General features: G+C 42.5%; 1 protein-coding gene across 2 annotated transcripts in view; it reads left to right on the forward strand.

Moving 5' to 3' along the window:
* The window catches only part of NBAS (NBAS subunit of NRZ tethering complex), a 395,596-nt gene extending 384,094 nt beyond the window's left edge, over positions 1-11,502 (forward strand). For both annotated transcript variants that reach the window (XM_024242131.2, XM_054548369.2), the window contains exon 52: positions 11,092-11,502. In XM_024242131.2, coding sequence (XP_024097899.2) covers positions 11,092-11,367 — 276 coding nt within the window. In that variant the 3' untranslated portion in view covers positions 11,368-11,502. The remainder of the gene's footprint in view (positions 1-11,091) is intronic.
* The last annotated feature ends 2,669 nt before the right edge of the window (positions 11,503-14,171 follow it).

Below are 14,171 nucleotides of genomic sequence, written 5' to 3' on the forward strand. Positions count from 1 at the left end.
AATTATAATGAGTTTTTTTCTTAGCCAGTTTTTTCTTATAAATCCAAGAAATTGGCAAGAAGAGAAAACTTCTGCATATTCTCAGTGCATTTTTTTTCCTCCCCACCCTCGTACACTGTGTTAGGCATTCTCACAAAAATTTGCCATGGGCCTCTTTGAGAATAAAACAGTGATGTATTATACATTGCCTTTCCATATTCATCGTACATGGAGCTCTCTTGATGTAGTCCCGGATTCCATGGGCAGAGTGTATCAGTTTTCATTTTAAAGATTCTTTATCTCAAATGCATCTGTCAGAACTGCAACTAGCACAGGCAGTCCCTAACTGCTGACTAATCTTACTACCCACACAACAGCATTTCCCCCACATACCTACACAGTAACTATCAAAATAAGAAACTAAATGACTAAATGGTAACACTGCAGTGCCCAAGTCCCTTTAATATGGCACTGATTTACTTCCATAACACTTTGATCTGCAAGTTAGATGTGCTGCATGGTGCTAAGCCTATGGTTTTGAAACTGCTCTGCAGACTGTGAGTAGTTTGCCTGTGGTTGTGATGATAGCGCATGAAACGTCTGTGCCCTTCAGATCCAAGAATCAAAGCCACAGGTATAAACTGCTAAGATGAGTCACTTGCCTACCATTCAGATCCTTCCTTTTAGAAATTCAGTAATGAGACTGAATTGTAACATCTCTGCATTAAGTTGAATGCTCACATTAGGCTAGCCCATCTGTGCCCTAAAAATGTGTCCCACAGAAAGACCTTTTGCAGTCCCCAGAGGCAAAGGTTTTACAGAGTTTTCCATTTTAAAAACATTTTTTAACTTTTTGAGATAATTTTAAATTCACCTTCAGTTGTAAGAAATAATATAGCAAGGTCTCTCGCATTCTTCACCCAGTTCCCTGCAGTGTGACATCTTTCATAACTAGAGTATACAGGTTGAACACCTCTAATCCAGAAATCCAAAATGGCCTCAAATTCAACGCTTTTCAACACCAACATGAATTTCAAAGGAAAATGCTCATTAGAACATTTCAGATTCCAGACTTCAGATTTTCAGATTAGGAATACTCAACAAGTAAGTATAATGCAAATATTCCAAAATCTGAAAAAACTGACACTTCTGAGCTCAAGCTTTTTGGATAAGGGATACTTACCTGTAATATTATGCCCAGTTGCTGACATTGATTCAATTTGTCAACATTATACAGATTTTATGAGTTTTGCAGACACTCTCGAGTGTGTGTGTGTGTGTGTGTGTGTCTCCATGTGACATTGTCACCTGTAACTTCGTATGACCACTAACTGCAGTCAGGGTACCAAACACAAGGATCTCTCATACTGTCCTTTATAGCCACAGCCACCTTCTTCCTCCCCACCTCCTGAACAACCCCTGGCAACTGCTAATCTGTTCTCTATAATTGTATCATTTTCAAATGCTACATAAATAAAATATGAAATCACTATAATTCATCATTGCTCTTCCAACACCATTAAAGGGTTGTGTTACACTTTTCTAAGGGAAGAGTTTCAGTGGGCATTTTGGCAGGACTCATGTCTAGCTGTTTTTAAGTCATCCTTGGTATTGCAATGAAAAATAGAAAACTTTTGCTTTCTTTTTGTTGTTTTATTTTGCTATTCACCGTGTCCATTAGCAGGGTGCTTGAGTTCATCAATAACTTCAGTTTTCCCATTATTGGTTGTTGACAGTAGTTCCTATTGACATTAAAAGAAAAACATCTGGCAGAGGCACTCCGCTGATAGCAGTCTCTCATGCATGGTGTGCAGATCCAAGTTTAAAAACATCCCCACTTGTTTGCTGATAGCATGTATTATTTTGCTATTCATTATAAGATACTGACAGCTTTATAGGTGTTTACAGTTAAAAGGATGATGCTTAAGTGCTGATGCCAGAGATTGTACTGACTTTTCCTCTACCAGTAGTACTCATTTCTTTCTCTAAGCTTTTCCGAAATTGCAGACCTCTGGTACATGTAACCTTTTATAAATGGCCAACAGCCTCTTTCCTGGGCCAGAAATGGAAAGTCCTTCCTTGAGATTGTATTGATGATGAACAATTAAAACCCTGCATGGTATAGACTTCTGGATTACCTTCTCCATCACTCTCAGTAAAATTGAGAGCTCACTTTCAAAACCGTATTGTCTCTAAGATGGGCAATGCTGCTGATGTGTTTGACTCGCATCTCTGGAATATTTTCTGTTTGGATGGAAGCCTCTTGTTTCATCAAAGTAAGCAGATACGTATTTATAATGGCTTTGTATACTGAAAATTCCCATTTTGTAATTCCCGATTTGTAACGGCTCCTGCTCTTCATTGCTTCCTCCTCTTTGGTACTGCTCAATGCCTCTATGCAACCTCTCATCCCAGGGGTTGTCCTGGACTGTGCTGTCTATTAAAATAGTAATTCATGGGGTTATAAAAGAAGTGTTGGCCGGGCATGGTGGCTCACACCTGTAATCCCAGCAGTTTGGGAGGCCAAGGAGGGTGGATCATGAGGTCAGGAGATCGAGGCCATCCTGGCTAACACGGTGAAACCCCGTCTCCACTAAAAATACAAAAAATTAGCCGGGCATGGTGGTGGGTGCCTGTAGTCCCAGCTACTCGGGAGGCTGAGGCAGGAGAATGATGTGGACCCGGGAGGTGGAGTTTGCAGTGAGCCGAGATCGTGCCACTGCACTCCAGCCTGCAGTGAGACTCCGTCTCAAAAAACAAACAAAAAAAAAGTGTTTAGGACCTCCAGCACCTAATTAAGGGTTTCTCCTCGATGACAATAATTACCATCTTTCAAATCCCACCTCTTTGCCAAGTACTATAATAGGCACATTCTCTTTTTTTCTTAATGATTGTATGAGAAGATATTATTATTTTGGTTTCACAGATGAAAACATGAGGCTCAGGGGTCACACAGCTAGTAAGCAGCCAAAGCTGAAATGTAAACCCCAGACCTAACATTCAAAGGCTATAGTCCACCATGCTTCTGCTTTTAATGTAAGTAGGAAGGCTTTATTACATTGGAAAAGGGTTATTTCTACAGAGGAATGAAGTTGTTGAAAGCACCTTGAGGCATATAATATTAGCTCTGCAAAACACTAGAGCAGACCTAGCCCAACAACTCGCCTAGCTGTGCTTCCTTTCTAAGCCCACTTACTCTCCCAGGCTCCAGCTGAACACTGCAGGGGGCTCTGTGCCATTTTGGGTGAGATTATGACACGAGAGCACCTCCTAAATGAAACCTGTACCCCTTTATCTTGAACACATTGACCTTAGTCCTGCCCTGGGGATTTTCTCAGATCACTAACGTCTTTCTTCCAGTGACAGTCCTTCACATATTTGATAAATGTGATTACTATCCCCTGTAATCTTGCCATGAAGGCACCAGAACCTTCTAGCGTTATTTACAGTGGCCAGTGTCCAAGCTTGGGGGAGAACCATAAAGATTTTCAGAAAGGCATGTGGGAATCGACATAGTTATACAAAACCAAGAAACCTTCCCGTCTTTGTTCCCCTTTAACTCTGTCCAGGTTTCAAAGGTTGTGGGTATGTCTACTTATTTCTATCGTTTTAACCTGAACATACAGAGATCTGACTTGCACCTCCTGTCTGGATGCGTCCAGCAATAGACAGCTCACTCTGCAGGTCAGCCTGGGATTCCTAAACAGCACTAGTGGTTGGTTAATTTACTTGGTATGAACAGACATATCAAGCACGCATTGTGCACAGCCTGGCACTGTGTATGAAGTGAGGAATAGGTAAGATGTTTGTAAAGATGCGATAAAATATTATTATCCCTGTGCTTAAATGAATAATCTCATGGAGAGATTGACATGTGAAATAATAACACGAAGAATTAATGAAGGTAGCAAGGAGATAGGTACAGCGTGTGGAACTAGCCAGATCAGGGCCCTCAAATCCAGCATGTGGGTTTGGTTGCAGAGGTGATCAAGCTTGGATTTTCAAAGATTTTCTGCTGTCTCATTGTTAGATCATGAGCAGATGATTTGTCATAGTTTTGGTTTCAGAAGTCGTATTCCGTTAAGTGCCGTGCCAGGAGTGAAACTGATGGTATGCTGAGAAAATGGAAACTGCATGTCATATTCAAGTAAATACAGAATACAAAAATTATCTGTAGGTGTTTTTCCCAAGTGTATACTTATGTTGTCCTTTTATTTTTCTACCCTTGTGGTTGATATTTTAATAACTTTTATTAGTAATAGTATATATGAGAACAAGACAAATATGTTTCCCTAAAGTAAACAGTGAAATAATATTAAATAATCTTTAAAGCAAATGAAATGAGGGCCTGCATGCATTATGCTTCTGGAATTTCCAGCCTTCCTCATTATTGTAATTACTCTTAGCTTGATATAGATCCGTAAAATCAAAGATTTTAAATCAGAGAACGTTCATTACCTATTGTTGAAAGAGGAATTAAGCAGATAGCATTTTAATGGCTTGGAAGACAGCAGTGCTTTGTGCTTTAATAGATTTCTTTCCCAAGATCTGTAAAGTATCATTTATTCTCAAAAATTAATTGCTGACACACAAAAAAAACAATCTCTGACAGAGATAGCAAGCATTTTACTCATCTTCTGAGATATATAAGCGCTTCCCTTTCTAGAAAATCCTTTTCTTATGATTTGTTTGGCTGTATTAACATCAGCTATTTACTGAACCTGGACTCTGCACTTGGCATTGTGCTGGGCACTTAAAAGCTTGTATTATTCTCAACCCTTACAGACAGTCTGTATTTCTGATGTGGAAACTGGAGCTCGGAGAGATCGTCCTGAACAAGGTCACACAGTTGTTTAGTGACAGAACCAGGATTGGAAATTTGTCTCCAAGCCAAAAGCCTGTCTTCTTTTCATAGCACCAGACTATCTCTCGCTGTAATTCAAAGTTATTTGATCAGGGGAATTAAGTCAACTAATCCTCTGGACTTGTCTCATATTTATTTCTCACATCCAAACCGCATCCGAAAATGACAGAATATATTTTCTTTCTCATGCCCCTTAAGCACCAGTCAACCCACTGGCAGGGCTGTGTGATTTTCCACAGACCATATACCAAAGTCAATTTCTGGTCAATTTAAAAGTCAAATGTTGTTAAAAGTCAGAAAATATAAAAATAACATATCAGTTCCTTTGAGGAATTGTAACTTCTGAGTTTTAAAGCAATAGAACAAGTCATAAAGGAGTAGATCCTTTCCTGACAATATAAAAGTGTAAAATTTCTATACAACAAAAAATAACCAAAACAGAACTGTAAGCAATAGGTTAGAATGTTCATGATAACAAAAATCAGGGTTAAGATTTCAGTTATACAGAGAATCCTTCACATGTGAAAGAGTGGGAAGCTGTTATAACTCTCCTAAATGAGTGAATGATTGATTCTTCCCACAACAAAAAATAAAAATGATAGGAAATTTATGGAAAAATTCATTCTTGCAAATAAGTTCAAATGAAAGCAACCTTGAGGTACCATTACGTATCTCCTAAATTAGCAAATGATTTCTTCTTTTCAAAATATTAACACCTAAAGCTGAGAAGTTCATAATGTGACACTGATGCATTCCCACGCTGATGTCACCACTGTAAGCTGGCACAGTTGACATCCAAGTTGTGCTTACATTCATATTTAGAACCAAAAAAATGTTTCAGATACTTTGCCTCATGTATTAATTTGCTCATATTACCCTAACAAAGTACCACAGACTAAGTGACTTAAACAAGAGAAATTTATTTTCCTACAGTTTTGGAGAGCAGAAGTCTGATGTCAAGGTGTAAGGTTGGTTTCTTCCCAGGCCTCTCTCCTTGGCGTGTCGACGGCCGCCTTCTCACTGTCCTCACGTGGTTGACCCTCGCTTCATGTGCGTGTCCTGTCTTCTCTTCTTGTAAGGACACCGGTTATATCAGAGTCCCTCCTAACGACCTCATTTTACCTTCATTGCCTCTTTAAAGTCCCTGTCTGTAAATAAAGTCACATTGTGAGGTACTGAGGGTAAGGGCTTCGACATACGAATTTGTGCGGGACACAGTTCAGCCCGTAACACTCCAGTGATACCTCCCCTGGTAACTTGTCCTATGCAGATCATTTCGATGAAGAAGAAAGTATGTGCATAAAAACATTCATGGTAGTGTTTCAGTAATATCAGACAACTTAAAATGGCTGAAATATTTATAGAAGTCAAATAACTTATAACAACTATTTTGCAGCCATTAAAATTTTTAAGACTGAAAACTATGTAAAAAACAATTTAAAAATTCTTAGCATATAATGAGAAAAATAGAATACAAATATCATACGATTAATTGTGGAAAAAAAATCTATTTACATGGACAGTTACTGAAGAGGAAAGGAGGGTGCAATAATTCTCTTGTGGTGGCCCAAATATGGATGACATACAAATTACTGTCATACAGCCTGAAGAGCCAGACCTCAGGTGCCTTGGGAGTATGGAGGAAGGAGGAATCAGCTTGGCCAAGAGAGTTAAACAAAATGTCAGCAAGAAGGTGGAATGGTTTTTTCCAACTATTTCCACTTTTTTATTTTTATCTTAAAAAGAAAAAGTAGGTTAGAATGAATAATGCATGGTCAGAGAGTACTAAGCTTCTGTGGCAGATAGTACTAAAGTTTTAGTATGTTTGGTACAAATTTTAGTCAAAAACAAGAAAAAACAAAGACAACTTGAGGCTTAACAAATTAACCCAGCAACTCAGCAGTGTGGTGCTGATGTCACAGTGTTGGAGAGTGCTTTGGGACAGGACACCCAGCACTCGGCTGTGCTGATGGGAAGGATTCAGTCTGGCCTTGGCGCCCTGATATGTGGAAAGGAACATGTTGGCTGTCTATGGCCTGTCCCTTCTCTGAACCTCAGATGACTCTTTAAAATGTACTTGTTGGAATGGGTCATTACAAAGGCCATCTCTTTCTTTCTTCTTTCATTTTCTATTTTGTTCCCAAATATGCACAGAAAAATTATCTATGCAGTATTTTCCTTGCAGCTGATAATTTTAAAGTATACTCTGGCCATTCTGTATTTCTTGCAGAGCCAGGCCCAGGTAGAATGTCAGAGAAAGGAAATAAGATAAAGTCACCCACCCTGTGTTTCCAGCACTTGATTTTATATGAAGCCAAACCCAAAATTCCTCCCAACCTTTCCCTGCTCACTGCCCAAGCTCAATGCAGGTCAGCAAACGCAGACCTTTATCGTTCTTTAGGGAACCTCTGAGTGAGCCGGGGCCAAGGGGAAGCATGCATTTCATTTCCGTGTCTTTTTTTTTTTTTTTTTTTTTAATACTTTAAGTTTTAGGGTACATGTGCACAATGTGCAGGTAAGTTACATATGTATACATGTGCCATGCTGGTGTGCTGCACCCATTAACTCGCCATTTAGCATTAGGTATATCTCCTAAAGCTATCCCTCCCACCTCCCCCGACCCCACAACAGTCCCCAGAGTGTGATGTTCCCCTTCCTGCGTCCGTGTGTTCTCATTGTTCAATTCCCATCTATGAGTGAGAACATGCGGTGTTTGGTTTTTTGTCCTTGCGATAGTTTACTGAGAATGATGATTTCCAATTTCATCCATGTCCCTACAAAGGACATGAACTCATCATTTTTTATGGCTGCATAGTATTCCATGGTGTATATGTGCCACACTTTCTTAATCCAGTCTATCATTGTTGGACATTTGGGTTGGTTCCAAGTCTTTGCTATTGTGAATAGTGCCGCAGTAAACATACGTGTGCATGTGTCTTTTTAGCAGCATGATTTATAGTCCTTTGGGTATACCACAATGAGATACCATCTCACACCAGTTAGAATGGCAGTCATTTAAAAGTCAGGAAACAACAGGTGCTGGAGAGGATGTGGAGAAATAGGAACACTTTTACACTGTTGGTGGGGCTGTAAACTAGTTCAACCATTGTGGAAGTCAGTGTGGCGATTCCTCAGGGATCTAGAACTAGAAATACCATTTGACCCAGCCATCTGTGTCTTTAGCCGTAGGCATTCTCAGCCAAGACGGCAAGCAGCAGGCTTGTGGAGAAAAGACAGCCTCCCCTGCCCTTCCGCATCCCTTACCCTCCCTGCCAGAATGTGAGCAGCTTCTCAAAAGGTGGGTGTGTCAAGCCAGAAACACAGGAAGGATTTGGTTGCACTGGATAGAAACACAAACTGTGAAGGGAATGAGAGCAGCAGCGGCCGCAGGCGTTAACAGAACCCCTGTCTCTTCCTCAGGCTGGAAGAATCCATCACTCCCTCTCTAGGAGACTGTCAGGCTCCCAGAGGGAGGGTTAGTGAGTAAACTGAAAGAATAATAAAGGTGTCCCAGCCTAGAAGATATATTCAGGGCAACAAAGAAAGTATTGCCCTGCAGTGTTCAGATTCTGAGCCTTTTATCTGTGCATCTTATCAAACATGTGCCTGTAGCATCCTGGCACACACTGTTCTCTCCTGCAGGGTTAGGCAGGGGGATTCTTTGTTTTGAAGGATGAACCAAGAAAACACATACAGTAACTCAGATGCCCTGTGTGTGTGAATGCATCAGCATGTGCATGCACGTGGCTGGAGGCAGCCACACAGACTAAAAGAATGTGAGCTTTGGAGTGATTCATTCACTTGGGTATTCATTCCACAAATCTTGCTCAGCTCCTAGCATGTGGCCACCCATTCTGGACATGAGGATACGGGGGGAACAGAAGAGACAAGATCTCTGCTCCATAGGAACTTGTGTTCTGGAGGGAAACAAACAATATACAAGTAAACTGGTCCGAGACACAGGCTTCTAGGCCACTCCACCATGGAGCAACTGTATCACACTTGACCTCACTGAACCTGCCTCTATCAGAGGCAGCAAGAACTGTCTTGAAGGGATGTCTGAAGACTTCAAGGGCCTCTCAGGGTTCTGGCACGTAGACACCGTGCTGCTGAGGGCAGGAGCTCTGTGGGGTTGAGACTCTTGTTTGCTAGGCATGAAGAGACAGGGAGAGAAGTGGGATGGAAAGAAGGCATTCAGAACTCACAGGCAGCCCCAGCAAGGAGAACTCAAAGCTCCGTGCCCCTTCCAGCACAAAAGCAAGTCCATTGAACCGGTGGCTTTTTCTGTCATCTGGCTCCTAAAAAGAAAAACAAAGGTAAATTCCTGGAGTTCAACCTAAGTGTTTTGGGTCGAAGGTGGGCTGTACAAGTGTTCATGAAACGGGAGGCCGGAGAAAAGACACTGAGGGTTTGCAGAGACGGTCTTCTGTTCTGGAGTCTAGTTCTATTCGGTCTCTCTGAGAAATAGGGTCTTTACCGTGTACTTGTGCAGTTTACAAAAATGTGACAAAGTTTCATAATGTAGGTTCACTCAGCCATTTAACAAATGTTAATGAAATGGGGTGCTGAAATATAAAAGTGATCAAACTTCTGTGCCTTCAAGAATTTCCCAGTCGATAAGGGAGACAGACATACAATTTACTATCATACAGGCCGGGCACGGTGGCTACGCCTGTAATCCCAGCACTTTGGGAGGCCAAAGTGAGTGGATCACCTGAGGTCAGGAGTTCGAGACCAGCCTGACCAACGTGGTGAAACCCCATCTCTAATAAATGAAAAAAATTAGCCAGGCATGGTGCCATGCACCTGTAATCCCAGTTACTTGGGAGGATGAGGCAGGAGAACCGCTTGAACCCAGGAGGCGGACGTTGCAGTGAGCCGAGATTGCACCACTGCACTCTAGTGTGGGCAACAAGAGTAAAACTCCATCTCAAAAAATAAATAAATAAAATAAAATTACTTATCATACAGCATGAAGAGGCAGATCTCAGGTGTCTTGGGAGTATGGAGGAAGGAGGAATCCTTGGCCATACTCCCAAGTATTGGCCAAGAGAGTTAAAGAGAATGTCAGCAAGAAGATGGCATTGGAGGTGGCGTTTACATTGGGTTTCGAATGACCCCTGTGGGTAGTAGGAAGGATTCATGCTATCCGATAGCGGGCAGGATTTTATTCTCAGTACTTCTCTTGCTTTTAATTCTTGCAGTCAGTAGACACAGTTGACCTTCGCATCTTCAATAGCCTTCCTTCCTTGTCACAGAACATGCAGGAAGAGCACATTGTGTACAATTGCATAATATAGTTGGTCTGAATGTTAGTTAATTGGCTTTGACATTATTTCTGAGAGTCCTATAATCCAAATTATTAAAAATGCACAGTAACATTAAGAAAAGCCTGTCAGGAATCTGTTTTATGATACCTCAATGTAAGTGAGAAGCTCCGAATTTTGATAATATGATCAGTATGGACTTGATTCTTTACAAAAATATTGAAAATAATACATATATTTAGAAGACAAGACCATGGAGAAAGAGAATATGCTAACTGGAAGAACCTATGAAACCATTTTTTAAAAGGTAAGGTTGGTACTGAGCTTCCTAGAGGCTGAAGCAAGAATAGCTTAAAACCCCACTGTTGGTTATCTTACTCGTATCAGTAGGCTTGAGGGACATACTCTTCTCTCAATGGAGTACAAAAAAGGTTTTCTTGTTCCAAAAAAATTTTTTTCATGTGTATTTATATTCAAGAAAGATACAGCATTAAAGAATGTGGATCACAGTGAAAGTACAAATGAAACAGTAAATGTGGTTGTTAAGAGTACAGACTTTGATGTCAAGATTGACCCAAATTTACAATCTGGCTCTACAACTGGTTACGATGTTAAGCAAAGTTCCTACACCTCAGTTTCCTTATCTGTCAATTGGGAGGTAAAAGTGCCAGTCACAGGGTTGAGTCAGAAGGCCTCGGTGAAGAAATGCTGGTACATTGTTGAATACAGTTTCTGGCACCCAGTATCTGGAAGCTGTAGCGATGATTGCAGTGGGGTTCTTGTGTCTTCTTATGTTAAGAGGAGCCCCGTCTGTCTTCCCAATCTGTGACCTACCTCAGAGGTGTTCGTGACCCACATATGCTTTTATACCCAGGCCAGGGCATGAATGATGATGAAGCCCAGTGGAGAGTGAGAGGGATCCAAGGGGGAGGCGGACAAAGCAGACACCCCCTCACGCTGTGCCTGTCTTATTTCTTGAAGGTGAATGATTCCAATTGTGACCAAGAACTTCTTTCCCTGCTCCTGGATGCCAAGCTGCTGGTGAAGTGTGTCTCCACTCCCTTCTATCCACGTATCGTTGACCACCTCTTGGCCAGCCTCCAGCAAGGGCACTGGGATGCAGAGGAGCTGGGCAGACACCTGCGGGAGGCCGGCCATGAAGCCGAAGCCGGGTCTCTCCTTCTGGCCGTGAGGGGGACTCACCGGGCCTTGAGAACCTTCAGCACAGCCCTCCGCGCAGCACAGCACTGGGTATGAGGGCCGCCTGTGGCCCTGCTCCTTAGCAGAAAAAGCATCTGAAGTTGAATGCTGTTCCCAGAAGCAACATGTGTATCTGCCGATTGTTCTCCGTGGTTCCAACAAATTGCAAATAAAACTGTATGGAAAAGATGAGCAAGCTGCTGCTTTTTAAAACTTTTTTTCCTTTCTTGTACTGACTGGTGAACATACTTACTTATTGACTAAGAGACTCTTCCTTCCCACCCTCCTTTTTTATTTCAACCTGCCTTTTCTGGATAGAATTCAGTTAATAATGTGTCCACAACTGTGGTTCAGCAAGTTGGATGTGGTGGTGGATAGGGTGGCATTAGGAAGGGAAGGAGTGTGCGGAGTGCCTGGTGGTTGAGACAGGTGTCATGGGTGGAGGGAGGGTGGACCTGGACTCAAGTCTCAGATTAGTTAAGTGACCTCAGGCAAATTCTTCCACCTCTTTGAACCTAAGTCTATTTTGTAGAAAAATAAGGGTGGTATTATTTGTCTCATAAAGTTGATGGGTATTATGTGAGGTTGTGTGTGTGAGGCTCTATCAGATACACAGCCGGAGCTGAAGAAACACTAACTCTCTGTCCCACTCACTAGTGTCACATTATATGAATTATGACCTTCAGGGCATAGCCAGATGATCAGGACTGATACATGACTGCTGTCTGATTAGAGGCCTTCACAATTTATTGGCATCGACATGGTCAGGTTGACACATTTCATGTCCATAAACCTACATAGGCAGGTGGGTGGGGGAATGGAGCCAGCATGCACACTTACCACAGGGGGGATTGGCATCTTAGGGTTCACTGATGTGCATACAGCCAATCATAGCAAGGGTGTGAATAACAACACCGTTAGGAAAACCTCCCACACAAGGGGTGTTCCCTGTGATGGAGGATAAGGGTCCCAGGGCATAGCTTGCTGGCACCTGCCCCCACCACAGAGGTATGTGCTTGATGGTGGAGGCTCTAGACTTCGTGCCCCTGAGACTCACACCTGATCCAAGCCACAGCAGCAGCCAAGGCATGACCTGGGGGAGAGCATCCACACCTACACAGTGACCAGGGGGCCGTTGGAGGCATCCATCTACACTAAGGCATGCTGGTCTTTTACCTCTGCCCCAAATAAATAATTTGGAGGGAGGGAGAGTGGCTGTGTATTAATAGAAAGATTTAGTCTAGGTAGATGAGATGATACTACATCATTGTTATAGGAAGTAATTTGCACAAGGTTAAGTCATGTGAAAAGCGTACCTCGGACCAATTTCTGCATTGCTCCGTCAAAGCCAGTAGGCTGAATGTAACAGGGCTCCCTAGTGGTCTTTAACATACGGTGTATTGGGCAGCCTCATCTCCACACCTCCCCCTGTCCACCCCACTCCCACCAGTGCCGTACACACAACCTGGTTGGGTTCCCCATCTATTTAAGAATAACATCGCTTCACCTTACAGTTTATCATCACCATCATCATCGGCTTCACCTCATTTCCGCTCCTCTAGATGTAGCTGCAGAGCTGCAGAGTCCTCTGATGAAAGTTTTGGTCATCTTTGGAGGAGACTTATTGTGTAATTGCTCACTCCCCTGACCTCCCACCAACTGTCTACCCCAAGATTGAGTTCCTTTCCCAATTCAGTAGCACCTAGAATTTGGGAATGGCCTGCACAAGCCTCTAGCATACTTCACAGGAAAGAGGACGCCATATTTCTCCCAAATTAGGTAACGCCTGTCAAGACAGACCCACGCGGCCAAAAAAGCCTCCTAGAACTCTGATGGCACCACCTATGTCCGATGATGTGGGTCAAGCCACTCCCAGGCAGCATGCTTACTAGTAATGGGTTTTCTGTAACCTTGCAGCTAGCCTGCATCATTTCAGGTGAATGAAAACATTGAGTGAGCAATATTCTGAGAAACACAGTCTGTTATAACAGAATCCCTCCCGAGACCTTTTTCTTCAAATTGCAGTATTACAGATCTCAGAAGTCATTTAGTATGACACCCTGACTTTATGGATTAGTAGACTGAGGCCCAGAGGGCTGAAGTGACTTGCGCAAAGGACAGCAAAGGATTGTGGGGCTCCACATTCCAGTCCCCCAGCCCCGCAATGCTTATGAGGAAGGGATTCCCTCCTGGAAGCTCCATGGCTTTGACTCACGTCCTCGTTTACTAGAAACCAAATTTAAAAGGTTCGAGCAGTTTCTCTGGGGGGATAAAAGAGAAAAAGAAGGAACAACAAATAATTCACTCAAGAGTCACACCAGTTGGAAAAATACTCTAGAACGCTGTGTTCCTCTTTGTGCTGGTATTGAGAATGTTAACCATAAATGTTAGATGAAGGAGTAAGATGATATGTTGTCTTGCTTACAGTTAAAATTTCCTATCAGTTATCCCAAACCTTTCTCTTTGAAAACAAATCAGAATAAGCAAGGGCTGCCCTGGCCCTCACTCACACTCAGATTCTATAGCTTTGCTTCCTGGGACGTGGCCCCCAGGGTGAGTCAGTGCAGGGTGAGAGCCTCTGGAATCAGATTGCCAAGGTGTGAGCACTGGGAGGCCTCTCTCTCTGAGCCTCAGTTTTCTCACCCATAACTAGGGCTAATAATGCCTGTTACTAATTAATAAGTACATTTCTCAAGGTCACAAAGCTAGTAAGTAATGGAACCACAATGCAAACCCAGGTATGTAACCCTCAGCCCAATGCTGTGTTAACTTAAGTCACCAGAGCACTTCTAGGTCCCTCTGCTGAGGAACCTGGTGGACATCCTGGAGGGCATTTGAATGACACACTCTGCTCTCTTTCC

This window comes from Pongo abelii, chromosome 12 (genome assembly GCF_028885655.2).
Source record: "Pongo abelii isolate AG06213 chromosome 12, NHGRI_mPonAbe1-v2.0_pri, whole genome shotgun sequence".
NCBI lineage: Eukaryota > Metazoa > Chordata > Mammalia > Primates > Hominidae > Pongo > Pongo abelii.